This window comes from Zootoca vivipara, chromosome 14 (genome assembly GCF_965207765.1).
Source record: "Zootoca vivipara chromosome 14, rZooViv2.hap1.1, whole genome shotgun sequence".
Classification (NCBI taxonomy): domain Eukaryota; kingdom Metazoa; phylum Chordata; class Lepidosauria; order Squamata; family Lacertidae; genus Zootoca; species Zootoca vivipara.
Window position 1 is genome coordinate 46,415,793 of NC_142597.1, and position 26,651 is coordinate 46,442,443.

The window sequence follows — 26,651 nt, forward strand, 5'->3', positions numbered from 1 at the left end:
AACATCTGGAGGGCCGCAGTTTGGGGATGCCTGATCTAAGGCTCAGGAACCCTTTGCATGTGTTATGGATTGAGTAGCTAAACACTATTCTAATTTTCTGAGATTGTGAATTTGGAGTTTTCTTCAGCTGTACGCCATAATCATCACAATTTCAACAAATAAAGGCTTGACATCTCTTGCTCTGCATGTCATGGGTTTCTCTCCTATATTGGTTTCACCTTTTAAGTTGAATTACTTAAATAAATGAACTTTTCAACGATATTCTAATTTTTTGAGTTTCACCTGTAAATTATCGTATTTTTCTGGACTACATATCACTCAAAGGAGACCTGCTGAAATAATAATAATAATAAACTTTTATTTGTATCCCACCCTCCCCAGCCCGAAACCGGGCTCAGGGTTAAAAGACTAAGCTAGTCATTGCACACTAATGAAAAAGGGTTTACTTTGAGCAGGGCTAATGCATGATACAACTCCACCCTGTGTTGCCTTGAGTCCCTGTTTTGGCAAAAAGGTGGGATATGAATAAATAAATAAAAAAGTCTCTCTCCCCTTGCAGTTCTTCCTCTGGGACAGCTCTCCCATGAAGTCTGCCAGGGTTGGAGGGGGAAAGGCAGGTGGAAAGAGCCATTGCCTGATGATGGCCAGATGGAAAGTCTCTCTCTCCCCTTGCAGTTCGTTTGGATGCAAATAAGTGTGTAGATACACAATGGCTGTTCTGTACTTTAAAAAATGGTTTCTGATGTTTTTATTGTGGCCGCAGACCACCATGGCAGAGTAACATACAAATACAGTGGAACCTCGGTTTATGAACACCTCGGTTATGAATTTTCGGTTTACAAACACCGCGGACCCATCTGGAACAGATTAATTCACTTTCCATTACTTTCAATGGGAAAGTTCGCTTCAGTTTATGAACGCTTCAGTTGATGAACAGACTTCCGGAACCAATTGTGTTCATAAACCGAGGTACCACTGTACGCACATGCACACATAAAGTGCCTACGATTTAGGGGTTATATGCAAGTACAGTATGTAAAATGGAAGACATATACGTATAAGCAAATTTGTGTAACCAATTGTAAGTTATGCATGTTCTTGCATACTTGCACGTTTACTTTCGTGTATTCCCGAGCTAGATTTCGTCCAAATACATGCATATTACTTGCAAAGTCGCCAGGAAAGCGCTAGCAGTCGTTAATCCGGGGTTGGCTGCTGCTAGAGAAACGCTCCGCGCGTGGCAGCAGCAGCAGCAGCTGCCGCTCTCCTCAGCCTTACTGAAAAAAGCCACGGCAGAGAAAGCGGGAGCGTGGTGCGAGCGAGCATGTGCAGAGCGCGGTCCCCTCCCCACCTCCCCTCTCACCGCGATGGCCCCCTCGCTGAGCCGCGCCGCCATCCCGGCCTCCTCTTCTTCCTCTTCCTCGGCCGGCGGGCGACCCTTCCTCGGCGACGGCGCTTCTGAGGAGAGGGGGGGGAGGAGCCGGCCTCCTCGTCCCGCGCGCGCGAGGCAGGCCCCGCCTTGTTTCCCTCCGTCACGTGCTGCTAGCGCGGAGGCCCCATTGGCCGAGGGGAGCCTGGTGAGGGCGGAAAGCGGGCCCCGGAGCCACTTCCCTGCTTCACCGCCGGCAGCGCCGCAGCCGCGCCGGGCCCTCCTCTCGCTTTCGCGCCTTTTCGCGCTGAGGTGGAAAAAAAAAAGGGAGGAGGAAAGGCGCGCGCGCAGATTCTTCTGAGGCGCCTTCGGTGGTCGGGGCGGCGGGGGCGAGAGGACTGAGGGGCCGCCCTTCGCTCGGGGGCACCGAACAGCCTCCCTCCGCTTTTCTTGGGGCGGTGTTATTGCCGCCATTGGTATCATTATTATTATTATTATTATTATTATTATTATTATTATTATTATTATTATTATTATTCTCGCTCAAGTAGCATGACGGGGTTGTGTCTAAGTTTTAGTCCGACTAGAGCAGGCATCCCCAAACTGCGGCCCTCCAGATTTTTGGCCTACAACTCCCATGATCCCTAGCTAACAGGACCAGTGGTCAGGGATGATGGGAATTGTAGTCCAAAACATCTGGAGGGCCAAAGTTTGGGGATGCCTGGTTTAAGGAATACTTAAGCCAGAATGGGTGGTTAGGGCACTGGGGACAACAATGGTCGTTCTTCTCCTCCCCTCCATTTGCAGCAATGCTATTAAAGTTCTATTATCAGTATACAACAACTTACTACTCAACAACATCTTACTACTCAACCTTCACTTGCAGGTTCCAGGGTGAGTTGCAACAGTATAAAATTCTGAATTAAAAAGATTTTTTAAAAAACACTGCAGTCACAAGACTAGGCTGGGTATGAAGTTTTTCAATATTTGTGAGGGTGGATAGAAAGAAAGAGAGTGATGTTTAGTTCTGGCTACCCCCATTTAAGAAGGATATTGAGAAGCAGGAACGAAGCGACCCAGATGGCGAAGGGTCTGGAGACCAAGCCTGATGAGGAACGGTTGAAGGAGCTGGGGATGTTTAGCCTGGGAAAGAGGAGGTAGAGCCATCTTCAAATATCTCAAGGGCTGTCGCATGGAAGAGGAGCATGCTTGCTTCCTTCTGCTCCAGAGGGTAGGACTCGAACCCATGGCTTCAAGATGCAAGAAAGGAGATTCCGACTCAACATCAGGAAGAACTTTCTAGCCATAAGGACTGTTCGAAGTGGAACAGCCTCCCTTAGAAGGTGAAGGTGGTGGACTCTATTTAATTGGAGGTTTTTAGGTAGAGGTCGGAAGGCCTTCTGTCCTAGATGTCTTAGTTGAGATTTCTGCATTGCAGGGGGTTGGACTAGATCACCCTTGGGGACCTTTCCAACCCAACGCTATAGTCCTGTGGTTCTGTCTCAAGTGCCAAATGCCAGGGGGAAGAGTTGTGGTTTCCGCATAGGATAAAAGCTGTACAATGAAGGTGCCAGGTGCACCTCTCTGGGGATGCAATTTGTAGCTCTTTTGGGAGCATTATCATCATTGCTGTCATCGTCATCCTCCTCCTTTTTCTTCTCTCCAGGGCGACAAGCACCTTACTCACCTGCCCCAGCTTTACCTTCACAACAACCCTGTGAAATAGGCTGCACGGTAGGTGTGGGGGATATATTTTGGGGGGAGGGATATCTGCAGATGTCATCACAGCCCCTGGCCATAAGCCATGCTGACTGCTGGAGCCAAGAAGAATTAGGAGCCCAAAGGCATTTGAAGGGAGAGCCACAGCAGGTTCCTCATCCCTGGTTAGCACCCGGAAGTACACCCTCATACATCTTTGATGCAAGAGATTTTTTTTTAATGCCCAATTTATTAGATTACAGTGGTCCCTCAACTTACGAAGTACTCGACTTACGAAATTTCGAGTTATGAATGGAAAGAAATGGCCGCACGCTTACGGTTTTTTTGACATCCAAAAGGAAAACCGTTGCGGTTTAGATGGGGTTTTCTCGACTTATGAATTTTAGTTGCAGTTTACTCGACTTACGAATTTTTCCATTTCCAATGCATTCCTATGGGAAACCGCTTTTTTCAACGTACAAACTTTTCGACCTACAAATGTGCATTTGGAACGGATTAAATTCGTAAGTCGAAGGACCACTGTATATATTTCTGTCATTATTAGATTATGTATTTTTGTGTTTTTATACTGTAAACCGCCCTGTGATCCTTGGATGAAGGATAACTTTAATAAACTACTACTACTACTACTACAACTAATTTTCCACCTGCTCTGGTCTAAATTCACCCTCTTAAATCAGGTATCTTCAACCTTTTCAAGCCCAGGACCCACTTTTAACACAAATGTGCATTTGGGGCACTTTTCCTAATCTTTTACCATATATTTGCATTGTAGTAGTGCTATTGTTGCAACCCACCATTGCAGAGGGTTGCACTAGATCAGCGTTTCTCAACCGCTGTTCCGCGGCACACTAGTGTGCCGCGAGACGCTGGCTGGTGTGCCGCGACGAGAAGGGCGATTTGCATTGTCACGTGCCTGGCGGCCGCCAATATACAACACTGAACCACCGGAAAGGAAGCCGGCCGGGTCACGACGCGGGGCGAGCGCAGCTCTCAACAGCCACCACCACGGGAGGGTGGTTTTAGACAAACTTAAAGAAGCTGGCTGGATGAGCTCAACCTGAAACTTGCTGAGCAAAGGATTGTGCTGGCAGAGAAATCAGTGGCTTGTGAAGCCTTATTACAGGAGATTGCAACCAACACAGCAATTGGCAAGTGTTTCTTACAGTCATAATTATATAGTCAATATAGGGCGGCACAGAGTTAAATTTTTTAACTTTTTTAATGGTGGTGTGCCTCGTGATTTTTTTCATGGAACAAGTGTGCCTTGGCCCAAAAAAGGTTGAGAAACACTGCACTAGATGACTCTTGGGGGCCCTTCCAGCTCTACAGTTACGTGATTCTATGACCCACAAGTGAGTCCCAACCCACCAGCTGAACACCAGTGCATAAATAGCTATAGATTGTATAGCCTCTGAATGGTTAATCAAAATTTGGGTGGATTTGTTTCTAGCTTATCATGGACTTACCTGTGGAAAAATGGAAGCTTTACATTAACCAGAAACTGACTTCACTGCAGCCATTATTGAAGGAAGAGCTTTGTCCCTCCATGTCGCTCAGGGACAGCTTGCTTCTTTCCTTGACTCTTTTGCAGTAAGTAACTGTATGATTGAGTGATGTGTGTGAATATTTTGCTGAGAAGCCTGCATGCTGTTCCGCTGCAGATTGGGTTCCAAAAAAAAACACAAAAACGTTCAGCTAGCTGCTTGACTATGGTGAAATTTAATAACATCATTAATTTGTGATTGTTATGCAGTGCCACACCATTCATTTCTCCGAGGGGAACATGTTGCAAATAATGACAGCAAATTGTGGACAGAAAAGGCAGTAATGGCCACCAACCTAGATGGCTCTAAAAGAATATTAGACAAATGCATGGAGGAGAGTGCTATCAATGGCTAGTAGCTATGATGGCTAGGCTCTGCTTTCACAGTTGGGGGTAACAATACTTGTATACCAGCTGCTAGAAATCAAAGCAGGGGAGAGTTGCTCTTGTGCTCAATTCCTGCTTGCAGCTTTCCCACAGGCCACTCTGAGAACAGGATGCTGGACTAAATCGGCCCCCTTTGGTTCTTCTTATGTTCTTGCATTAGATTATAACAGCCAATACGAATTGTATTTGCTGCCTGATATGTATTCCTGTTTGCAGATGGGCACACAAACAAATGCAATTCCTGCTCTCATTTCCTGTTTTGACAGAATTCTGTGACATCTCTAGTGCTGACTCCTGCACACCTGTCTCAAATCTCTCTCTCCCCCCCCCCACTCTTGCTCTTTTCTCCTTCTTGTAGTCCTGAAGATGAAGAGTATTTGCTCAGGTTGTCCAGGTACTATTGTGTGAAGAAAGATCCTAAGATGACTCTGTCCTGCAAGGAGGAAGGGAACAAATGGTTTCGGAAAAAGGAGTACAGAACAGCAGCAGTACTCTATTCCAGGGTAAAGACCTGGGGGTGGATGAGGGCACTCAACACTTATTTATTTATTTATTTATTTATTTATTTATTTCGTTGATTTTTTTATCCCCCTTTTCATTCAGAGCACTCTCAGTAAAACTTACAATTTAACACAAATAATGCAAAAATACACTGAAATCCATATACCATATTTTTCCATGTGTAAGATGCCCCCATGTATAAGACGACCCCTATTTTTTGAACCCCAAAATGAAGAAATCAATATTTTAAACACCAAACGACAACTCTGATATTTGATTAAATATTCAAAGCACTGGCCTGGGGGGGGGGTGCACATTCGGGCACCAGCCCAAGCCAGCTACCCAAGAGGGACAGTGGCTTTGGCGGTTACAGCAGCTGCAGGGAGGTGTTTTTTAATCCCTGTGCATTCACCGTCCATGTATAAGATGACCCCCAATTTTTAACTTTTTTTTTCTTTCAAAAACCATCATCTTATATACCGAAAAAACAGTAATCTAATATATATTTTGCAACGTTGTCTGTATTTGGATACCTTTTTAAGATAATCATAACCAAATTTTGCATAGCTGTTCCTGAAATCAAGGAGCATGTTTTTGTCTTACGTTTGGGTAGAACTAGATGTCCTTTTGAATAAGATGGTGCACTGAACCTTTCAAAATCGAATTTAGCTCAGTCTTCTTACATGGTGGTTTCTGAGATCAAGGAGCAGGTTTTCATCTCTGTTTGGAATCAATTGGATGCTGTTGTGGATCAAGATAGCAGACTGAAGCTTTCAACACTTCCCTGATTTTAACTACTGATTTCAGAACTGCTCTGCTTTTTTTTGTTTTCTTAGAAATCCTGAGTAGTGCCACATATGAGACTGCTAGTATGTTAACAAAGCTAAACCATAGCAGAGCAAAAACTATAATTGGGAGACTAAAAGCTATCAAAGGGGAGTGTGTGTGAGAAAGCAATAATTGGGAGCGAGAAGCCATAGAAAGAGGATGGGCCAGGCAAATCCCAACATAGGACAGGGAGTTCAGCATTCTGGGTGCTTCCACAGAGAAGGCCCCCATCAGTCTTTTCCACTCATAAGAGATGAGTGTGAAGGGGTGTGTTCTCTTTTGAAGGCACACCAATGCATTTCGCCTCTACAGTTAGATGTGTCCTGTGGCTGAACTGAGGTTCCAACCAGAAACCTCCCAGCTCTCGCCGTTTAGCCACTCTACCTATTTTGGCCTCCTCTTTCTCTGATCTTCCCAGGCACTGTCCCACGCAGAGGCCGGCAGCCCAGAAATGGCGGTGTGTTATGCCAACCACTCGGCAGCTCTTTTCCACCTGGGTCAGTTTGAGGTGAGTTGGGGCCAACCAAGCATAGCATTGTCCAAAGCCATTGTTTCCAGTTGGAAGCCCGGCAGTCAGAAAGTCACATGCCCCCAGAAGCAGAACAATTTGCTTGGTGTGTCTGTGCGTATTGTGTAAGCATTGCAATGTGTAGGGCTCCCCCACCTTTGGGGAATCCGGGTTATTGCTTAGAGTTAGAGCATTGTTCTTGCATTCCGACAGTCCCAGGTTCAACCCCTGGCATTTCCAAGTAGGGCTTCTGCCTGAGCCTCTTGCCAGTCAGTGTAGATTTTACTGAGCTAGATGGCCCAATATTCTCACTCAGCATAATGCAGCTTCCTGCGTTTCTAACATGGTAATGCACTTTCTGATTCTAAAGACTGTAAAATAGCTCTCACTGCTTATTGTTCCTGGCTGAGGTTAACTGCAGGATAGTGATTTCCTGTAAGTAGAAAGGCGAAAGCCTGGGGGAGCAGTGGTGTGGGAAGTATCATTAACATGGAAGCACTTCTGGGGGAAGCCATTGACAACACATGATCTACATGGCACTTGTAACTATCAAGCTGGCAAGTGGTGGGGCAGATGAGGACCATGTTGTGGCTGTAAATGTAATAAGAAAGTTGAGCAACAGGACATTGTAGTCTCCACAACCCCCTTTTCAAGCTTTCAGAAAGCCTTTCTTTTCTCGGCAGGTTTGTTTGGAGGACATTAAGAGGGCACAGGGAGGGGGCTACCCAGAAGAACTGCTCCCCAAGCTGTTGCTGCGGAAGGCCGACTGCCTCCTTTCTCTAGGTCGATTTCAGGAGGTGACAGAAGCCCTAAGCAGCATAGAGGAGAAAATGTCTGCAGACCATCATGTGCTGCTTAGTCAATTCAACCAGCTGAAACTCAAAGCCTGCAAAGGGAAGAGTGGTTCAGTCTGTCAGCCTGCAGTGTCTGACAGGATCCAGAAGGATTTGGAGCCCTGGGAGGAGAGCAGTAGGATTTCATGTGCCTCTGCATCAGTGAGCTTGAACTTCTCTGCGTGCAAAGGGCGCCATTTAGTTGCAGCCAAGGATATCCTTCCTGGCGAAATCTTAGTGAGTGAAGAGGCCTTTGTAAGTGTGCTATGCCCCGGGGAAAGCCTCTTGCTTCAAGGCAGTGCGGAGGCCATGTTGAATGGGCAGCCGGCTAACGAAGATCTTCACTGCCACCATTGCTTGAAGCAGCTGCTGTCACCCGTTCCCTGCCAGGGGTGCAGTTATGCCAAATACTGCAGCCATGCCTGTGCCCAGCTGGCATGGAGGACCTACCACAGCAGAGAGTGCTCCTTCGGGGGACTGCTTCTGACATTGGGAGTCTTCTGCCATATTGCCTTAAGATCAGTTCTGGTGGCAGGCTTTGCAGAGGTCAGCGCTTTAATAAAGCAGTCACACACAGAGGAAGTGGTGGCGGAACCTGTTGCTGAAGCACCAGCTTCCAGTGGGGTTGTAGAAGAGAACTCGGCCTCCTCCATTCCTGGCTGCGATGCTGATGGGCGGTATAGCAGTTCCTACCAAGCCATCTTCTGCCTCTTGCCACACACTGAAAAGCACAGCCTTGAGCTCAGGCTCCTCTGCAGCCTGAGCGTTGCTGCCTTGTGTAAGAGGCTTGGAGAAGCTGGCCTGGAGGCTTTCATTTCAGGGAAGAGCACACCTGAAGACCAGGGCGGATCGAAAGCTGGCAAAGCATGTCCTGAGTGGGAAGTCCCAGGGGAGGCTATGCTGAGGCACATGCTGCAGCTGCAGTGCAATGCGCAGGCAGTGTCTGCGCTCCGCGTGTCAAGTGAGTACTCGTGGGATTGCTCTTTCTCATGCTTGGACTCCCTAGAGGAGATGGGCAGAGTGGGTTCTACATGCGGAAGCACTTTTAAGGGAAGAACTGGAAGCTGTAAAGGCCTCCAGATTCTTCTGGCTGGGTTCTCTCCTTCCCTCTGAATACCATGGTGTTGCTGGGGAATAGGGCAAGTGGGGAGAGAGTTACTGCTGCTGACCTCTGGTCCTGCCTGCAAGCTTCTCATTGGGGCATCAGGGGGTGCCTGACTAGATGGGCCCCCTTTGGTCTGACCAAGCTGCAACTTGCCTCTTTTTTCAGTCTTTCTTACAAATCAGTTATAGGTGTTGTGAGATGTTAGTGTTGAGTACAGTATAAGGTTGGGGAAGGAGGGTGGATGGGGTGGGGAGGTTTATATTCTTTTATATAGTATACATGTGGGGTTTTGTGTCAGCGTCAACTGGGTAGGTTCTCTTTTTGTTTGTTTGTTACCACTCACATTATACATTTCCTTGGTAGTGAGAGGTATTGGGGGGCAGGGTGTGGTTGGTTGTCTGGCTGGCATTTGTGAGGAGGGGGGGGGGCTTGTTGGGTCAGGAAGCCAGATTGATTTGTATGCTGTTGGTGGATTCTTTTTGTCTTGTTGGCTATTAATATGATTAAGGGGAGCCATAACGGGGTGAACGTGCTCTCTTCTATTTTTCCCCGTGTCAGTTATTGATTAGCTTTTCTAGGAAGGGCCTATCCTGAGCCAGGTGTCACCCATAGTTGATTGAAGTGGGGTTCGCTCAGGAGTTTGCTTCCTTTGGGTGGGTTGTGTATTTCCTGTAGGAAGGCAATGTGTGGTTTCATGGTGTTTACTTACAAGTTGGTGCTTTTTCTTTTGATCAGGTTGCCAGTCCCCTCACATTTAGTGTACTGTAATTGCTTTTAAGCTAGCCATTTTGTATGTCTATTTTATGGGATGATTCCCTGCTAGCCCGTCCGGGTTGTCCTGTGTTTCTCCCCTTATATTGGCTATTGAACCTAATATGCTGATATATAGTGTGGTGGTGGTGGTGGAAGAGCGGGGGTTAGTGATAGGAATGGGCTGAAGATTGGGGGGTAGGTTATAGAGAGTAACCTATATGTAGTTATATAGGTGTTTTTTGGGGGGTAGCTTAGACCATTTGGCTCCCAGCCAGTTGATCCTGTATCTCATCTGGCATGGATGGCCTTGTTTGAGAACAGGCTGCCCCCCCCTTTCGCTTGCGATAGAGGTGGGTCAGTGAGACGGTGCCAAGCGCCTTTGTGGCACTTGTGTTGGGTGTAAAATTTATAAAGAATGTTGTCCGCTGAGCCATTGGTGGGGTGTTCCCAGTCCTGGCGGGGTTGAGGCCACTGGGGAGGCTGGGGGCTCTGCATGGCCTCCCTGGTTATCGCGTTGGACATCCCCGGTCGTGGTGGCAGTGCTGGCATGGGGACCAGCCAGCTGCTGGCGGTCCTCAGGAGCTCGACCCAGCCGTGGTGCTCGTCATCTTGCCTTGTTGGAAGTCCAGCCAGCCTCTTCTGATGTTCTTATGGATTCCTCTTGTCCCTAAAGGCCTCATTGTCCTTTTCACTCAGGGTCTGAAAATGGGCCAGTGGCTAGCAGCAAACAGGTGCGTGTGGCCACAGCTCTCTACCCCGTGGTCAGCCTCCTGAACCACTCCTGTGAGCCAAACACCAGTGTGACTTTCAGCGGCAGAACCGCAGAGGTCAGAGCTTTGCAGTCAATCCCAAGAGGGCAGGAGATTCTCCACTGCTATGGTGAGTAGCTGCTGTCATTTGGCTGAGGAGGGGGCCAGGTGAACTGATGCCTGGAAACCCTGTCAGGCTTCTCTCAAGAGAAGCCAAAATGTACCAGTGAGGGAGGTCTTGGGATCTTATCTTTGCTTGTCCCTCCTCACTTTCCCTTTTCTCCCTCCTTGACTGAAAATGGGGCTTAAGGGCCTCATGCCTGCAGACCAGCCTCATTAGTTTCTTGGTGATGCTGAAGAAGTTCTGGGGAGCTGCTCTCAAATTCCTCAGGATGCTGGAATTTGGAAAACAATTTTTCTGCTTCTCTCCAACATTTCAACATGCTTTTTGTTAAAATGATTACAGCAGAGTTCTACGATTTTATCATTTTTATTTCAATTACTGTATCTGGGATTGAAAGTGAATTTGAGAACTCAGCCAACTGATGAGCGAGATATAAATTTTTAAGTAGTTCTCACAATATCACATTTCTGGGTGACCTGAGTGCATGGAATTTTACCAGCTTGAGAAAGCTCAGGCCAGAGTGATAGGTGCACACAGGCAGGCACCAAAAGAGCCACGCTCTCGAAAGTGTCCAATTATTCATCTCAGTTATTTATATCCCACCTTTCATGATACAAATCCTTCCAATGCAGCTACCAAGGCACTGTAAACAACTGTTATTATTTTTAAGTACACCAACAAAATCCTTAAGGTCCCCCCCTGAGGTTGCCTTTGCCTGCCTTCTGCTTTCTCCTGGCAACCTCCCCGTAGGCAAGTAGATAGTGGATGAGGACCCCATGGGGCAGAGGAGGGGGAAAGTGTTTGAGCCTCTTCAGGGACAAGACCTGGGAGCTCAAATAACATTGGGTTTGCTGTCAAGCCTGCTTGTTTCTGGCAAAGCAAAGGCAGCAGGAGGAAGCTGGACTCAGAACCACAGAAGAGTGTGGTGCAGGAGCAGTGGCTTTGATCTGCTTTTGCAGATCAGTTTCCCCTTGTGGCTTTGGCTATTCTTTGTGTCCTTTCTCGACAGGTCCTCACAGGTGCAGGATGGGGGCTGCTAAAAGGCGTAAGCAGCTCCTTTCTCAGTATTTCTTTGAATGTCGGTGCCTGCCCTGCTTGGAGGAGCTGCAGCCCGTCTCAGGAAAGAGAGCATCCTCCCAAGATGGTCTCTTCCATTGCCCTGCCTGCCACAAGCTCATGCAGCAGGTAATGCTCTTACAGGGTTGCTTCTGCAGTATTGCAGCCGCGTCTTTGGCTGGGGTGGGAGAGGAGGGCAGAGCCCTCCAGTTTACAAGCTGAGGATGTTCTCCGCTTATGATTGTTAAGAACGTCAGTGTGCCAGTGTGGTGTAGTGGTTAAGAGCGGTAGACTCAGTCTCCGCTCCTCCACATGCAGCTGCTGGGTGACCTTGGGCTAGTCCCACTTCTCTGAAGTCTCTCAGCCCCACCCACCTCATAGGGTGTCTGTTGTGGGGGAGGAGGGGAAAGGAGATTGTTAGCTGCTTTGAGACTCCTTCGGGGAGTGATAAAGCGGGATATCAAATCCAAACTCCTCTTCTTCTTCTCTTCAACGTAAGAGCAGCCCTTCTGCATCAAGTCACAGGCCTCTCCAGTCAGGCATTCTGTTCCCATGAGCCAGCATGAAGACAAACAGGCCTTTCCTACCGTGATTCCTCACCAATTGGCACCTAGACATGGAAGAGGCATAGTATGGTCATTGCAGCTTGTGGACACCAGTCCACATTGTGGTGTGCTTGCCTAGTGGTTTTAGCCTTCCTCGCATCACTTTGCTTTCCCCTTTCATGATATAACTAAAGGAATATTTAAAAAGGAATTTCTCCACACATACGTAGTTGTGGAACTTACTCTCAGAAGAGGCAGTGATTGCTGCCATCTTGGATGGTTTTAAAACAGGATCAGACACATTCATGGAGAAGGAGATGGCTATTGATGGCTGCTAGCCAGGATGGCTATGTTCTGCCACTGCTGGAAGCAGTAAAGGCCTCTGAACAATTGCAGTTGGTTTGTTGGTGTGTGTTTTTTTAAAAAAAATCATTAAATTTTTATACTGCCCTCCTGGGTGGGGGGAGTTGCTGTTGCACTCAGGTCCTAATAGGAGGCTTCTTGCTGAGTTGGCTGTTGTGAGAACAGGAAGATGTACTAGGTGGGGCCCCTTTGGCCTGATCCAGTTACAGTGCCCTTCTTAATGTTTGCTGCAAAGACCATTTCTTGCATAAGTTGGGCTAGATTTTGCTTGAGTCAGTTTATGGGGTGCCCTTTTCCCCAAGCACCACGTGGCTCAGGGGTGTGATGGATGAGGCTCTGTAATGTGATACAAACAGGGAACTGTCCTGTGGGTTTTTCCAGGGCGCAGAGGGTTTGCTCCATTGCTCCAGTGGGGCCTGCAAAGTACGAGTTCATGAGGATCACTTCCAGCATCAGCTTAGTGACCTTCGACTGCAAGCTGAGGTGGCCTTGGAGCTTCTGCAGTGTGGCCACCCAGGTGAGCATCTTCTGCAACAAGTGCCTGTGCTGCTGCTTCCTCACTGGCCAGTTGGCACAAGTAGAAATGACCTTCCCTAGGCTGCTATGTTCCTGATTGACCACATGGGGGCAGCATTGTTGTACTGTATTCAGGCTGTTCCCTCTTAAGGAGCCACATTTTGGGAAATACTGAAGGGGAGAGGCCAGATAAAGTGTGAGGCTTAAAAACACCCAAGAAACACCCAAGACAGGGCCTCTCCCTGGGTAGCTTGTGTAGCTAGGAGAGTCGGGTAGGAACCAGGAAGCCATGCCTTTCTGCAGCAGTTTGAGCCACTCAAGGCATCTCACAGCAAATCAACCCTTAATTACAATAAAAACAAAATGTGACACTTTTATCTGTCTTGACAGCAAACCCCCACAGCCGCACATATGCAAAATAATACAGAGATCTTAATAGAAATCTACCCTGCAGGGCTCTTGTGAAGTTGGCCAAGGCTGTCATGTGTCCATCTCACAATTGCATTGAGCCCGTGCCTTTTGAATTTCCAGATCAGTCGATGGAGCTGCTTCTGAAATGCAGGTTGGATGCCAAGAGATTCCTCTCTCCAGCGCACTTGATGGTGGGAGAGATTGAGGATAGCCTGGCGCAAGCCTACGTCACCCTGGGTAAGGTGCTATTTTAAACTAAGGGGGGAAACCCCCTTTGGCTCTGCCAGCCAGAGCCTTATCTGGCCCCACCCCTGCAGACCAGCTTTGATGCAAGGTGTGTGTGTGTGTGTGTGTGTGTGTAGAACACCTGCTAATCACATGGTGTGATTATGATATCAGATGAGTGTCAGGTACCTGTCCGGCCCAACTGTCAAAATCCCAAGCACTCCGCTGGCTGTCAGGCCCTTGGGTTGGGAATCCCAAGCAATGCGCTTTGCAATCCCTGTGCAGGCAATACAGCCTGCTTCAGCTCTCCTGCCCGTCAGCTGATCGTAACTGCATATATCCCTAGCACATCTCCCATACCATTCACTGTCTTTCTAAACTGAAAAGGCCCCAATGCACCAACCTTTCCTTGTAAAAATGGTGTGCCAGCCTTTTCATCATTTTGTCCACTTTCAACACCTTTTGCCAGCTCTCTGATATCCTTTCTTGAATCAGGGTGACCGGAACTGTGTGCACTATTTAATCCAAGTGTGGTTGCAACACAGAATTACATAAGGCATTACAATAAGTGCAGTTTTATTTTCAGCCACTTCCCCAACATCCTCTGGCATGGAATCTGCCTTTCTTCGACACAATCAGACTCTGAATTAACATTGTCCTTGAGCTAACCACAGTGACCCCCAAGCCCTCCCAGCTAAGATCCCCTAAGTCTGCATATATGGAGTTAGGGGTGGGTTTTTCTGTCTGTCTGTTTTCTCCCATATGCATCACTTTGCACTGATATTTGGCAGTTTGCACTTGCGTAATCAGTTTGCATGATTGATTGATTTTGCAAGGTTCATATAATCTTAAAATGGGAGCTTGGCAGCAGGGCTGTGATGATGATAACAGCCCATGAGATAATACATACATGCATGCATACCGGCAACCACCATTGCATAGAGCTAGAGCCCTCCGTAATCCGTAAATAGATAGCATTTAAGTTGATGGGAGCATGAAGCAGTAGCTGTGAGGAGCTAAGGAAGCACTCTGGCGCCCATTGAAATCATCCCCGCATTGTTTCTCCTCCCTCGCTCCCAATCTTTCCCAGGGAAGTGGCAGGAAGCAGCAGGGCATCTACGCAGTAGCATCCAGGCTGTGGAAGCCCATTACGGCCCCTCCAGCATAGAAGCAGGCCAGGAGCTCTTCAAACTGGCACAAATCCTCTTCAATGGGTAAGTGCCCCTCCCCTGCCCCCTCTGGTAGCTCACAAGGCACATCCTTCCCAATGGCAGTGGAAGGAGCAACATGCTTTTTGGAAGGTGATTTTCAGCGCTGGCCTAGGGAAAGCAGCTGAAGGGGTTTTGTGGACTTACCTGTGTCATAGGACTGGGAGGCATGTCTTGGGTTTGCCTCATCTGACCCCTGCCTCCATTCAAGGCAGGAAGTCCTGAAGGGTCCGCAAGAGCCAACTTTTCCCTCCCAAAAGAGGCTGATTACCCTGAGCACTTTGCTCTGTTACTCAAGGGCTGAATTACATGGGAAGTTAATTGCATGTTAAGAACATGTATATATTTTTAATGTAAATAGCAGCTGCTAAGCCTGGAAGCCATGTGGAGGGGGAGATTTAGTTTTTTTTCTCTCTCCCTCCCTCCCTGCCATGATCAGGATGAATTGCTTTTCAGGGAGATTTTTGTCCAGATTGCTGTTTACATAACATAAAGTTCTTCCTAATAATTAACTCCCCAGAACCTCCATTCCTATTTTTCGCTGCCTCCTCATCCTTCCTGAGGCCTGCTCTCCCTCCCTCCAGCCTCTCCTCCTCCTGGATTCTTCTTCCTCTAGGGTGGCCGAGATTAGGTCCAGAGCTCAGCTTGGGGTTCTGTTGAGGGGAGGGAGCCGTTGCTGCAGCCCTTTCAAGAATGCCTCCTTTTCCCCCTGTGGCCAGGCATGCTGTACCAGAAGCCCTGCACACCATCCAGGAGGCTGAGAATGTTTTGTCTAGGCACCTCGGCCCCCAGAGTACCGAGCTGCAAGAGCTGCAAGAGATGAAAGCCTGCCTGGAGGAGTTGCTCGGAGGAGGAGGAGGAACCTCTGTTGCCAGTGCAAGACCCAAAATGTTGTAAGTGAGAAACATGCAGGCCGCCCTTGGGGGGTGAGGGATGAAGACGTCTGAACGATGGGAAGGACACGCCCTTTGTACCCTGGGCAGCCAGAGGCAGGGAGCAAATCATGTGATTTTGGCAAAGTTCATTAAACTTCCCCCAAGGCTTGAAAAACAATTCCTGCCTCTGCCCACTTGTTCCAAGGAGGACACAGAAAGTTGCCTTGTGCCAAGTCAGACTTTTGGGCTATCAAACCCAGGATGGTCTCCTCTCATAGGCAGGATCCCGAGTAGAGAAGGGTCTTTCCCACTGGGAGTGGGAGATGGTTGGGCTTGAAGCTGGACCTTTCCCATGCAAAATATACTCTCTTCACCACTGAAGAAGCAATCCTTTGCCACGAAATTTCCCCCAGTGCATTGAAGGTGGTGGCTGCCATCAAATACATGCTTTGGGAGGGGGGGTGCGTCTGTGTCTCGGGTTGGGTGGTGAGTGGGAAAAGGGGGGTCCTCAAGTCACAGGATTGGGAGGTACCTCTTGGTTCATACAGGTGCACACACACACACAGGTCAGAGCCCCTCCAGAGGTACAGGTGGGACTGCTGGAAGGCAACCCCCTCCCCCAAAGCACACACAGGCTTGTCTGGATCCCTGGGGAGTAGGGTATTGCCTAGTGGTGAGAACATTGTGTTGGACACTGGGAAGGAAAAACAAGGAACAGGGAACTTTTCTCTGCTATCCCTTCCACCCTTCTCAACAATTCTGTCTCCCCCGGTATGCTTTCTCTGTCAGCAACAAGATAATGAACTACTGAGACCCACACAGTTGTTCTTGGGGCATGTTTATTGCAGCAGGTAAGCATAAACAGTTGTGGGGGACAGCAAGAGTGCAACAGGGCAGTCAGGCCCCACCTACCTACCCCCAACCCATTTCCTCCCCGGTGACTACAGGCTGTTCTGATGGGGGGGTCTAAGCACTCCGAGGGTCCAGAATTTTCCCAATAAAAAGGAGAGTGCCTGTATCATTGTCCCGAAGCACAAACAGGAAGGGTCTGTCCAGGTGGTAGTCTATGGCGAAGTTCAGGGGTCCAGTCATCTCTGGAGCAGACACTGAGCGTGCCCCGTCTTCTCTGAGCTCAAGGACTACTTTGTGCTGTGCGTGGGTGAGCTTGACAGGCTTCACAGCGATCTTGCTGAAGTCGGGAGTCGAGAAGAGCGCCTGGAGCCCTGTGAGGAAGGAGGGTGTCTCATTAGCTGGGGGGAGAACTGACCAGGAAGCTGCGTCTCCTGGGCTCCTAGCCAAAAAGAAGAGGACAACACTGACAAACTAGGGAGAGTTGGCCAGCGAGGAAGAGCTAGCAAGGACCATGGGAAAAAGAGGAGGCTGCTTTATCCTGAGACCATAAGTCCACTGAGCTCAGCCTGGTCTGGGCAGGACTGGCACTAACACTCTAGGGTTTCAGGCAGGGAGTCCATCCAGGTATCTGAACCTGAGACCTTCAATCTGCAGGACAGTGGCTCCACCATAGAGCTGTGGCCCTCAGTGCACTGTCCAGTTGGCTGGCAGTTACATGAGTGGCACTAAGAGGACATCTCTTGCCATCCAGTAACCTAAAAACTGGCACCAAGGGTCACACTGCTTCCTGCAGTTGCCCTATGGCTGCCACAAGTGCAGTTTACTTGTTCAGAAGATTAGGAGGGTTCACTGGAAGCATAGAGGAAGCAGCCTTAGACCAAACCATCTAGCTCAGCAGTGTCTGCACTGACTGGAAGGGAAATAGCCCACATGAAGACTCCACAAATTGAACCTGGGGCCCTTCTTCAGGCAAAGCATGTGCTTCTTACTCTGCTCATCCCCAACGCGGGCGGAGTCTTTGTGTCCATTACCTTTGGCAACTAGGGATGACCTTCCATGTTCAAAGGCAGCCAGTACAAAAGGAAGGGAAGGGAAGGGGGCTTGTAACCTGCAGTGCTTCATCCTCCCTGCTGGGTGTGTCTATTTTGCCAAGTGCAGCACTGCATGGACGCTCTCGCCCCAACTCAGCTGCAGAACTGGGCTGGGTACATACGCATTTCCTGGAGTGTGCTGGCGAGGTTCGTCTCGGAGGTCATCTTGAGCTGGGGTAGGCTCAGCACTGCCTGGACGGTCTTCAGCTGCCTGTCTATGTCATGAATGAACTCGGAAGTGAGGCTCTCTTCAATCAGCGTCATGTTTTGGGTCACACTCTGAGGCAGGAAGAACATGATGCTGACACTTCCTGCCAGGGGCAGCTGAGCAATCTAGAAAGGGGAGTCGGAGAAAGTGAAAGGCGTTAGGTACTGACATTTCAAAGGAGTTCCTTAGTCTGTCCTCCTTGCAGGGCTTTGACCCACTCGCTCAGTCCAGGACCCCCCCCCCCAAAAGAAAAGAACAGATTGAGCTGTATGCCCCACTGTTACAAAGGTAATTAATTCCTCTCTGTTCATGCATCTTGGCCATCGTGGATGGCTTGAGAAATGTTGCCAGGGCCCAGGGGATCCTGTTTGTTCCCAGCCTGTGGGAAGAAGCTTATGCTCCAGAGGAGGATTTATGGATGTCTTTGTGACTGGGACTATGGGTGCAGCTCTTTGGGAAGCAAAAGGGAGGGTTGTTGGCTGAGCCGGGGCAACAGTCATAGGCAGGTGGAAACTGGGGTCTTGGAATATTTAGAAGGCTTGAATCCTGCCTACACGCAAACATATATCCATGGGGCATTTGTACCTGCAACACTTAAGAGCACCCATCATTCTCTACAGCAGCAGCTGGCTAGGGTCCTACCACTTGAAGAGAGGCACTTTTGAAAATGAAAGATATGACCCAATCAAAGTTGTTCTCAGTGCATAAGCTGCAGTTTACAATCCCTTCTTTCTCATTCCCCAGCTTCCAAGTTTAGCTTGCAAATGTGTTGCAGAAATTGACATCCTTTCAAAATTTGCAATTCTTCATGAGCCAAAATAACCCCATCTTATGTATGGATTGTGCTGCTCTCTGACTTGGACCTCTGAGAGAAGCCACTGGGGGCGGGGGGGGGGCTGCTCCAGATGTGTGAATGAGTTGCCAACCTGCGAGGAGTAGGGGAATCTTTGCTGGCCAGAATCTTTGAATCTTTAGCTTATAGCAGGGCAGAGCCACCCATGGAGGTGGTACATCATTGGCACACATTTATATTTATTTCAACAGCATATCCATGCAGAGGTTCAAATCCATCCTCAGGGTTCCATGTGTGATCTTGGGCAGATGGCAATACCGTATCTGGCCGCATCTCAGTGGCAGCGTTGCTAAACAGGAATGGCTTCTTGGGAAGAAGAAGGGGACAAGGGCAAATAAATCTGGGTGTGATGGCCTGGGACTCAGACTCTGACTCGGAACCAGAGGAGTCTCAGTCTGCACCGGATCCTCTGCCTCGGACATCATCTGAACCAAGCCTGGGGCCTGATTCTGAGGAGCCTCAGTCTGCACATATTCCCCTGCAACAAGCACCAGCTGGGCTGAGTCAGGGGCCTGAGCCTGTCCTGGCTCCAGATGCAGGGAATACCTCGTTGCCGTCATCTGGGTCATCACTGACAGCTGACCCACTACTGGCTGAGTCAGGAGAGGCTGAGGCGGCTCCTGGGTCTAGTAACCCACCGGCGTCTCCCGAGCTGCAGAGACTCAGGTCTGAGAGAAGGAAAGACCTGAGTGCTCGCCTTCGAGCGAGACAGGGTGGTGAGTCGTCGGGCGATCGGGACCGGCCATTACCACATCAGAGATAAAAGGCGGTCAGACCCCGTCCCAGGTTGCGGGAGCAACATTGCTGTTTGCCACATCCTGCCTGTGTTCCTGACCTGCACCCTGCTTCGGCTACATCGGACTGACTCTACGTTGACACTTTGGACCGCGGACCGGACCTGGACCTGGCTTCTCATATTACCCACAGGACCAGCACACTGGGCCACTGAAAGTGCAACAATTAATGTTGTTGTTGTTTGTGTCCTTCAGAGGCAAAGTCAAACCACTAGCAGCACCGAAGTGACTTCCCTGGGGAGCAAGCCTGGGCAGTATATGGAGGTCCTGGGCTGCCCAGGTGACAAGATGCCTCTCTCAGCCTCACTTATGTGGTCCAAAGGAAAGCAGAGCAATACGTTTGGTGGCAGGAGTTGCTGAAAGGAGGCGTACAAAGCGCCATCCAACTGTCTTAAGGACTCCACTCTGGCGTTGTAAAGGGCTTACTCCTGAGCCTTTTCTTCTCTTGAAGATACCCCACAAGGCAGTGGAGGTTTAGGACCAGAATTTTCCTTCTCCTAGATGGACTACCTTCCCAAGTTGACAAACCCCACTTGCTCCTCACCTCTCTAAGGTACGTGCTGAAACCGCCTTCTTGACCGTTGGACCCACTTTTGCTCTTACCTGCTCTATCCACCAGAGCCTGTCTTCACATGCAGGGGAAGTCCCTAACTGACTGAGGGTTTGAGATGCATTGGCTATCCTCACCTGGTTTAGCTGGCCAAATGAAGCCATTCCCTTCCTGTCACAAATTTAGTGATGAGAGGGAGCAACTGGTGAAGGAAAGCCTGCCTGCCTGCCCTTATACTGTGAAGCTGGCTGGGAGACACTTTATGCAGGGTCTGCTTCCTGTACTGACCTTGCAGTTGAGCTCAGAGTCAAAGCCGTACTTGAGGATGGCTTTGGGATCTGACATCGTGGGCACTTTCACCGTCCGGCCTTCTTCCAGGTAGAAGTCCTGCAGCTTAGTCAGCCTGGTGTCAAACCTGGTGACCCACTGCCCTGTGGTTAGAGAAGGTGGAGAAATGTTATCGAGTTCCCAATTCCCTCCTCCTCTGAAAAGCTTCAGCAGGAACAGTGACTCCCCCTGGGGAGAAGCAGAAGACACAGCCCAGCCTTCACCTTCCTCTGATCCTAACCTCAAGGAATTGGAGACACCTCTTGTCACTCCAAGGTGCCCGTCACTGGACCTTACCTTCTCCTTTCCTTGAGCATCTCTCTCAGCGTGTCTCCCCTTACCTTTGAAATAGGCTGCCCCAAGGAGCAGGATGCTAATTCCAGCAGGGATCTCGCCAAAGAACCTCGTGACCTTCCCGCCGGTCCGCTGCTGCACCCAGTTGTTGATCTCTTGCAGGTCCGCCCGGGCGTTTCCACTCAGCACTCTGGGGCGGACTCCATAGGTCTTGTCCAGCTCGTTCACAAACCCAATTTTCATTTTCAGCCCTAGGGGAGTGGGAAGGGGTGAGACCAGAAAGCTCCCAGCCTGCTCAGTACTTGGAGGTGATGTCTTAACAGCCTGTATTCATGCAGCCGCAGATGTGGAAGCAGCCAAAGGTGACCTGGTCCAGACTACTTATATAGAGCCACTTGCCCAGAGGCCTGCGGCCAATGAAACCCTTCCAGGCACTAAATCTGAAGTAACTTTAGCAGTTCTCAACAGGAACTGTTTTGTAGAAAAATCTAAGAACAATCTCCCTGCGCCCTCTGGGTTCCATGTGAGAATCGTGCAGAAGGCAAGCGTTAATAAGTTTTCTTTTCTGCCTTGGACTTTCAGGTTGGGCTGGTGCTCACTGGCTCCAAACAGCCTGACAGACTTTTTATAGAGTGGCTAGGTTAGGCGGCACCTGCTGCCCACATAGCCAATCCTACCAAGGCAAATGGGGACATCCTGCAAGTAAGGATGGTTTGATTTTGGGGACCAGGAATTGCTGCTTGCTGGACCATGTTCCCAATGGTTGTCCACTCTGCCTTGGGGTCCCTCTTTGCCACCCCCTGTAACATGGGGAGCAGGGTCACAAGGTTTACTTCTCTCCATGATGAGGCGGAAGACGCTCTTCAGGCCTTTGGAGGGAGCCGCCATGGTGGTCAGGAGCTCCTTGTATGTGCTGTGGATCCCGGCTTTGTCAAGCATGTCGTAGAACAGAGCGCGAGATATTATACCTTCAGTCCGTTCTCCTGCCCCTATGAACCACAAAGAAAAAGGCCTGTGAAGTTTGCCTTCCTGGGATGGGTGAAGTTAGGAAAGGATGGAACAGAAATAAGCTCACCAAGGGAAATGCCCGAGAGAGCAGTGGCAATGCTGAAGGGGGATAGCAGGACGTTGGCGCTGGGAGCCTGGCTGGATTGCTGACGGTACAGGTCATAGCCAAAGTTGGAGACTGCAGCTGCCAGCTTGTTCACAGGACTCTTGAAAAAGGGGTCCTCCTCCTCAGCTCCCTCTGTGTTGTCGGGTTCAGAATCCTGTGAAAGGCAAAATTTGCTTGCTCAGAATTGTCCCATTGCGCTATGAAAGGGGAGTCCCCTCCCTAAGACTCCTTCCATTTGCCTGAATGCCTTAAAGAGAGCCTTTGCCACCACCATGCCCTCCAGATGTTTTGGACAAGGGTTGATGGGAGATGTAGTCTAAAACATCTGGAGGGCATCAGGTTAACAGGGGCTGCTGTAGAAACATCCTAGGGACTTCTCAAAGTACAAAAGTGAGAAGGCAGCATAGGGGTTTTCACCCCCAGCTTCCCATGGGCTAGGCTAGGTTATGCAGCCAGTCCCTAGTCCCTTTTTGCTAGTTTTTAAGCAAAAGGGTACATGCAGAATGCCTCAGAGGTCATGTTCAGCATTTTGGGAGGAGCCCTGAAGCCTCGGACAGACCTGTGGGCTGCTCCTGGTACCAGAGTCCTGGCTTCTGCAGGAGATGGCTAGGAGTCCCAGCCACAGAAGAACCACCAGATGTCGCATGGCGGGGCCTGGAGAGGAAAGAAGGAACAAGTTTAACTGCTGTCCACCTCAGCCTTTTCTCTGGAGCTGGAGCTGCAAATACAGGACAGAGCACTGAGGCAGGAACTCATTTCCCCAGGACTTTAATTTTTTTAAAAAAACTCACTTCCTGTTTAATTAAAGAGAAGACTGCAGTGGGCATTGGCTTTGGTACCTGCTGATGTCTTACTAATTGCCCTGCTCCCATGAGCCAGCAGAAGCAATAAAACTACAAGTGATATTTACTACCGTATTTCCAACCCCCCTTCCAAGCAAGAAACAATGAAAGAATCACAGCTTAAGTCCAATACTTGTCACGGATCTAAACATGAATCGAAACCTTGAGCTTTTAACTTTGCCCCAGTAACAAAGCTGAGTATTCCTCGGGAAAGACTTCCCTATAACTTCTAATAATTTGTGCAATAACTCCAGACCAGCAATTCCTTGGACTGCCACAGGCACCTCTTTCCCTTGTTGTGAGTCCTTCAGTCCCTAATGGGACAAATGGACTGGGGCAGGGGAAGCAGACCTCTTGTTTTGCAGAATCTTGGCATTAATTCATCACTTGTGTTTGCAGGGGACAGACTCAGATAATGCCGTATCCAGTCCAAAGGGTAGCCTGTAACCCCAGCAGACACCAAAGCCACGTCCCTGACAGCTGGCGCCACAAGGGCTATGTGGAAATAGTAGTTAAGTCTTTAAAAGGCTACAATTAAAGGGAAGGCAGCCAAATCACCAGGATGGCACAAAAGTTTCAAATTACTGCAGATCTAGAGTGATCATGTCTCAAGCACACTTGCCTCCCCACTTGTGATTCCCAGTATGGAGAGGCATACTCTCTGTGAATTTCTCTAATCCTCTTTTAAAGCCATTCAGGTTGGTGGCCATCACTGCCTCTTGCAGAAGGGAGTTCCATAGAGAAGGGTTTTCTTTCGTCTGCCCTGAATCTTCCAACAATCAGCCTAATTGCACGCCCATAAGTTATAGAATCATAGAGTTGGAAGAGACCACAAGGGCCATCCAGTCCAACCCAAGCAGGAAACACTATCAAAGCATTATTGACATATACCTGTCAAGCCTCTGCTTAAAGACCTCCAAAGAAGGAGACTCCACCACACTCCTTGGTAGCGAATTCCACTGCCGAACAGCTCTTACTGTCAGGAAGTTCTTCCTAATGTTTAGGTGGAATCTTCTTTCTTGAAGTTTGAATCCGTTGCTCCGTGTCCGCTTCTCTGGAGCAGCAGAAAACAATCTTTCTCCCTCCTCCATATGACATCCTTTCATATATTTGAACATGGCTATCATATCACCCCTTAACCTTCTCCAGGCTAAACATACCTAGCTCCCTAAGCCGTTCCTCATAGTCTTAAAAGAGAGGAAGAGAAACTTCTCTCTATCCACTTTCTCCACGCCATGCTTGGTTTTAGACACCTCTATCAGGTCTCTTCTTAGTTGCCTTTCCCAAATGTCATAGCGGGAAGTTGCATTGCCCTTTCCTGAACCTTTTCCAGCTCTCCAATATCCCTTTCTTGTGAAGCAACCAGAACCGAACACAATATTCCAAATGCTGCCACACCATAGATTTTTATAATGGCATGTCATTGGCAGTTTTATTCTCACTCCCTTCCCTAATTGTGTGTGGTGACCAGAGAAAAGTGTGTGTGTGTTTTGCCTTGTTGTTTAGTCGTATCCGACTCTTCGTGACCCCATGGACCAGAGCACGGCAGGCACTCCTGTCTTCCACTGCCTCCCGTAGTTTGGTCAAACTCATGTTAGTAGCTTCGAGAACACTGTCCAACCATCTCGTCCTCTGTCATCCCCTTCTCCATGTGTCCTCAATCTTTCCCAACATCAGAGCATTTTCCAGGGAGTCTTCTCATGAGGTGTGTTGCCTTATTTAGATGCAAATGGCTATTGGCATGTTGGTCCTAACCCCATTCCACGCTGGGGAAGAGGGCCTCAGAAAGGAGATGAACATACTCCAGCTTGATCACCATTGCCAGGCTGAGAATTTCCACATTTGCCAAGAACTTATGCTGAAACTGTGCTTGCTTGCTTGCTTCCTTGAGTGGGCCTAGACATCTGGAGCCCATTAGCACAAAACTTAAGCACACAGCCAAAATGAGAAAAATAAGAACTACTTTAGCCAACATTGGGTGGTTCCTGGGACAGGGTGGTCGTCCCCCCCCCCCTTGTAAGTTGCTTCTATGAAGGAGAAGAGTCTAGACTCAACCTCTCCCCCCCCCCACCCATCCACACCAGAGGCACCTGAGGGCAAGATAAAAGGAGCTGTCAGATGAGGTGGTGGGTGATCTCTGACATCTGCAAGTCTGAAATAAAAAAAGCAGGGCTCTTTCTGAAAGGTGGACTGAGGCTTTGTTCTCTCAGGGTGGAATTTTTGCAGCTGCCAGAGAATCTGCCATTAGCACCCTGGTGCCCCGGGTGGCATTTACAAAAACAGTCCTATTCTTACAAAATCTCACACTGGGACCTTCTTTCTCTGAGCGAAAAAAGTGAGATGTTGCCTGGCTCTTAACTGATGCTGCCTCCTGGGCAGAACCAGTGGAGCTGATGGTGTTTTCTCTTAATCTCTCATTTGGTTTCTGTTGCAGAGACAATACTTCTAAAGTAGGGCACAAGTTGACAGAAGAGGGTGAAAAAATGGACATTGCTCCCATATCCCCCACCCTTTTCCTCCTCTCGATTCCTGCTGCGCTGTGCTCTACGCCTCAAAGGAAAGTAGCCTTACACCCACCCACACCCCTGGGGAGCTGCAATAAGCTCCCCTGAGCACCTCCTTACCTCAGGCTCCTGTCCTCCACTGCAGTCCTCCTTGACCAGGGTGTGTGTGGGTGTGTGGGTGTGTATGTGTAGCTTCTTATAATGAGACACATCTGCCTGGGCTGCTGTAGCTATAGCTGCCAGCCCACAGGCTATCCCAGCCCAGCCATCAGCAGGCTTCAAGTTACAGCTCCCCTCTTAAAGCAGCCTCCTTCTGTTTTCCACCCTCTGCATGGCCAGCTGTGCTGTAAGGCAGAGCATAAGAGCCTGGCTGCCGGATCAGGGAGGAGTGAGAGACCCATCTAGTCCAGCATCCTTTCTCGCAGAGGCCAACCCAATGTCCACAAAGGGAAGCCCACAAGCAGGACCTGAGTACAAGAGCGCTCTCCCCTTCTACGGGGTCAGAGCATAATCACCATTGGCCAGTAGCCATTGACATCCCTCTGCTCCATGAAGCTTGCCCCAGCTGGAAAGGTAGAGCCTAGCAGAGCCAAGATTTTCTTGCCAGCAAACAAGTCCTGGGATTGGAGGTGTGCTGATAGTATGAGATGGGGTGGAGTCTTAAGCACCCACCCTGCACACATGTGCCGACAGATAACATGCTTTGTGGGTGCACACCCTTGTATTTATTCAAATGCTGGGACAGAATAATTATTAACCAACCAAGCTTAATTTCTTCATAACCTAGATGCTAGACTGCTAACCACTTTTCTTACTTTCTACTACTTTGGCAAAGTTTCTCATCCTTAACCCTGTAAAGAATGGCTTGAGAGTGTGGGCCAAACCTGATGAAGGCAGAGGGACGAAAGGGCTCAGCAGGAGTCTTGGTTCTCGATGGTCAGGGCTTTGCTCAGTTCTTTGCTTCTGCCCAAAATTCTGTTGTGGCAATAGGGTAAAGGTAAAGGACCCCTGGACGATTAAGTCCAGTCAAAGGCAACTATGGGGTATGGTGCTCATCTCGCTTTTCAGCCTGAGAGAGCCGGCGTTTGTCCACAGACAGCTTTCAGAGTCATGTGGCCAGCATGACTAAACTGCTTCTGGCACAACGGAACACCGTGACAGAAGCCAGAGCACATGGAAATGCCGTTTACCTTCCCGCCACAGCAGTATCTATTTATCTACTTGCACAGGCGTGCTTTTGAACTGCTAGGTTGGCAGGAGCTGCGAAAGAGCAATGGGAGCTCATCCCGTTGTGGGGATTCGAAACGCCAGCCTTCTAATCGGCAAGCCCAAGGGGCTCAGTGATTTAGACCACAGCGTCACCCGCATCCCCTTTACCTTTACCTTTGTGGCAATAACCTAACCTTGAGCATTCGTCCTCTGGGTGTCAGAGTCCCTGGCTAAGTATAGCGCAGAGTTTTGCTTGTTCAGCAGTGGGATCCTAAAATGAGGGAAGAGCATCTTATGCCATAGACTGCCAAGCCAGTCTGAAGACTTGGATGATGCCTTCCTAGAGCAGACTGCCACACATTCAAAAAGGAGACATGTCGTAGTCATGGAAG

General features: G+C 49.1%; 3 protein-coding genes across 12 annotated transcripts in view; 1 reads left to right on the forward strand and 2 right to left on the reverse strand.

The window, feature by feature from the left end:
- RPA1 (replication protein A1) overlaps window positions 1–1,626 on the reverse strand; it is a 34,603-nt gene extending 32,977 nt beyond the window's left edge. Inside the window, exon 1 of the mRNA XM_035139473.3 lies at window positions 1,364–1,626. Within this exon, the coding sequence (XP_034995364.1) occupies window positions 1,364–1,396 (33 nt within the window). The 5' untranslated portion in view covers window positions 1,397–1,626. The remainder of the gene's footprint in view (window positions 1–1,363) is intronic.
- A 44-nt stretch (window positions 1,627–1,670) lies between these two features.
- On the forward strand, window positions 1,671–16,549 carry SMYD4 (SET and MYND domain containing 4). 8 transcript variants are annotated; one of them, XM_060268444.2, is made up of 13 exons: window positions 1,706–1,845; window positions 3,036–3,103; window positions 4,542–4,681; window positions 5,380–5,524; window positions 6,769–6,858; window positions 7,542–8,652; window positions 10,246–10,428; window positions 11,432–11,607; window positions 12,768–12,903; window positions 13,434–13,550; window positions 14,629–14,752; window positions 15,466–15,639; window positions 16,411–16,549. In XM_060268444.2, exons 3-13 carry the CDS (start codon window positions 4,548–4,550, stop codon window positions 16,430–16,432), a joined length of 2,412 nt encoding a protein of 803 aa, XP_060124427.1. In that variant the 5' UTR covers window positions 1,706–1,845; window positions 3,036–3,103; window positions 4,542–4,547; the 3' UTR covers window positions 16,433–16,549. The 8 variants fall into 8 exon arrangements, with proteins under 8 accessions (XP_088514103.1, XP_060124427.1, XP_088514105.1 ...); XM_088657973.1 differs by lacking the exon at window positions 1,706–1,845 and adding an exon at window positions 2,074–2,263 and having other exon boundaries at window positions 13,434–13,555; window positions 14,634–14,752; XM_035139461.3 differs by lacking the exon at window positions 1,706–1,845 and adding an exon at window positions 2,108–2,263.
- Window positions 16,444–25,623, reverse strand: SERPINF1 (serpin family F member 1). Of its 3 annotated transcripts, XM_088657981.1 has the most exons (9): window positions 25,171–25,623; window positions 23,438–23,600; window positions 22,264–22,358; window positions 21,666–21,858; window positions 21,424–21,579; window positions 20,638–20,841; window positions 20,258–20,400; window positions 17,687–17,897; window positions 16,444–16,844 (listed from the first exon to the last, which is right to left on the reverse strand). In XM_088657981.1, exons 3-9 carry the CDS (start codon window positions 22,348–22,350, stop codon window positions 16,588–16,590), a joined length of 1,251 nt encoding a protein of 416 aa, XP_088514107.1. In that variant the 5' UTR covers window positions 22,351–22,358; window positions 23,438–23,600; window positions 25,171–25,623; the 3' UTR covers window positions 16,444–16,587. The 3 variants fall into 3 exon arrangements, with proteins under 3 accessions (XP_088514107.1, XP_034995355.1, XP_088514108.1); XM_035139464.3 differs by lacking the exon at window positions 23,438–23,600; XM_088657982.1 differs by lacking the exons at window positions 23,438–23,600; window positions 25,171–25,623 and adding an exon at window positions 22,803–22,931.
- Window positions 25,624–26,651: the final 1,028 nt, after the last annotated feature.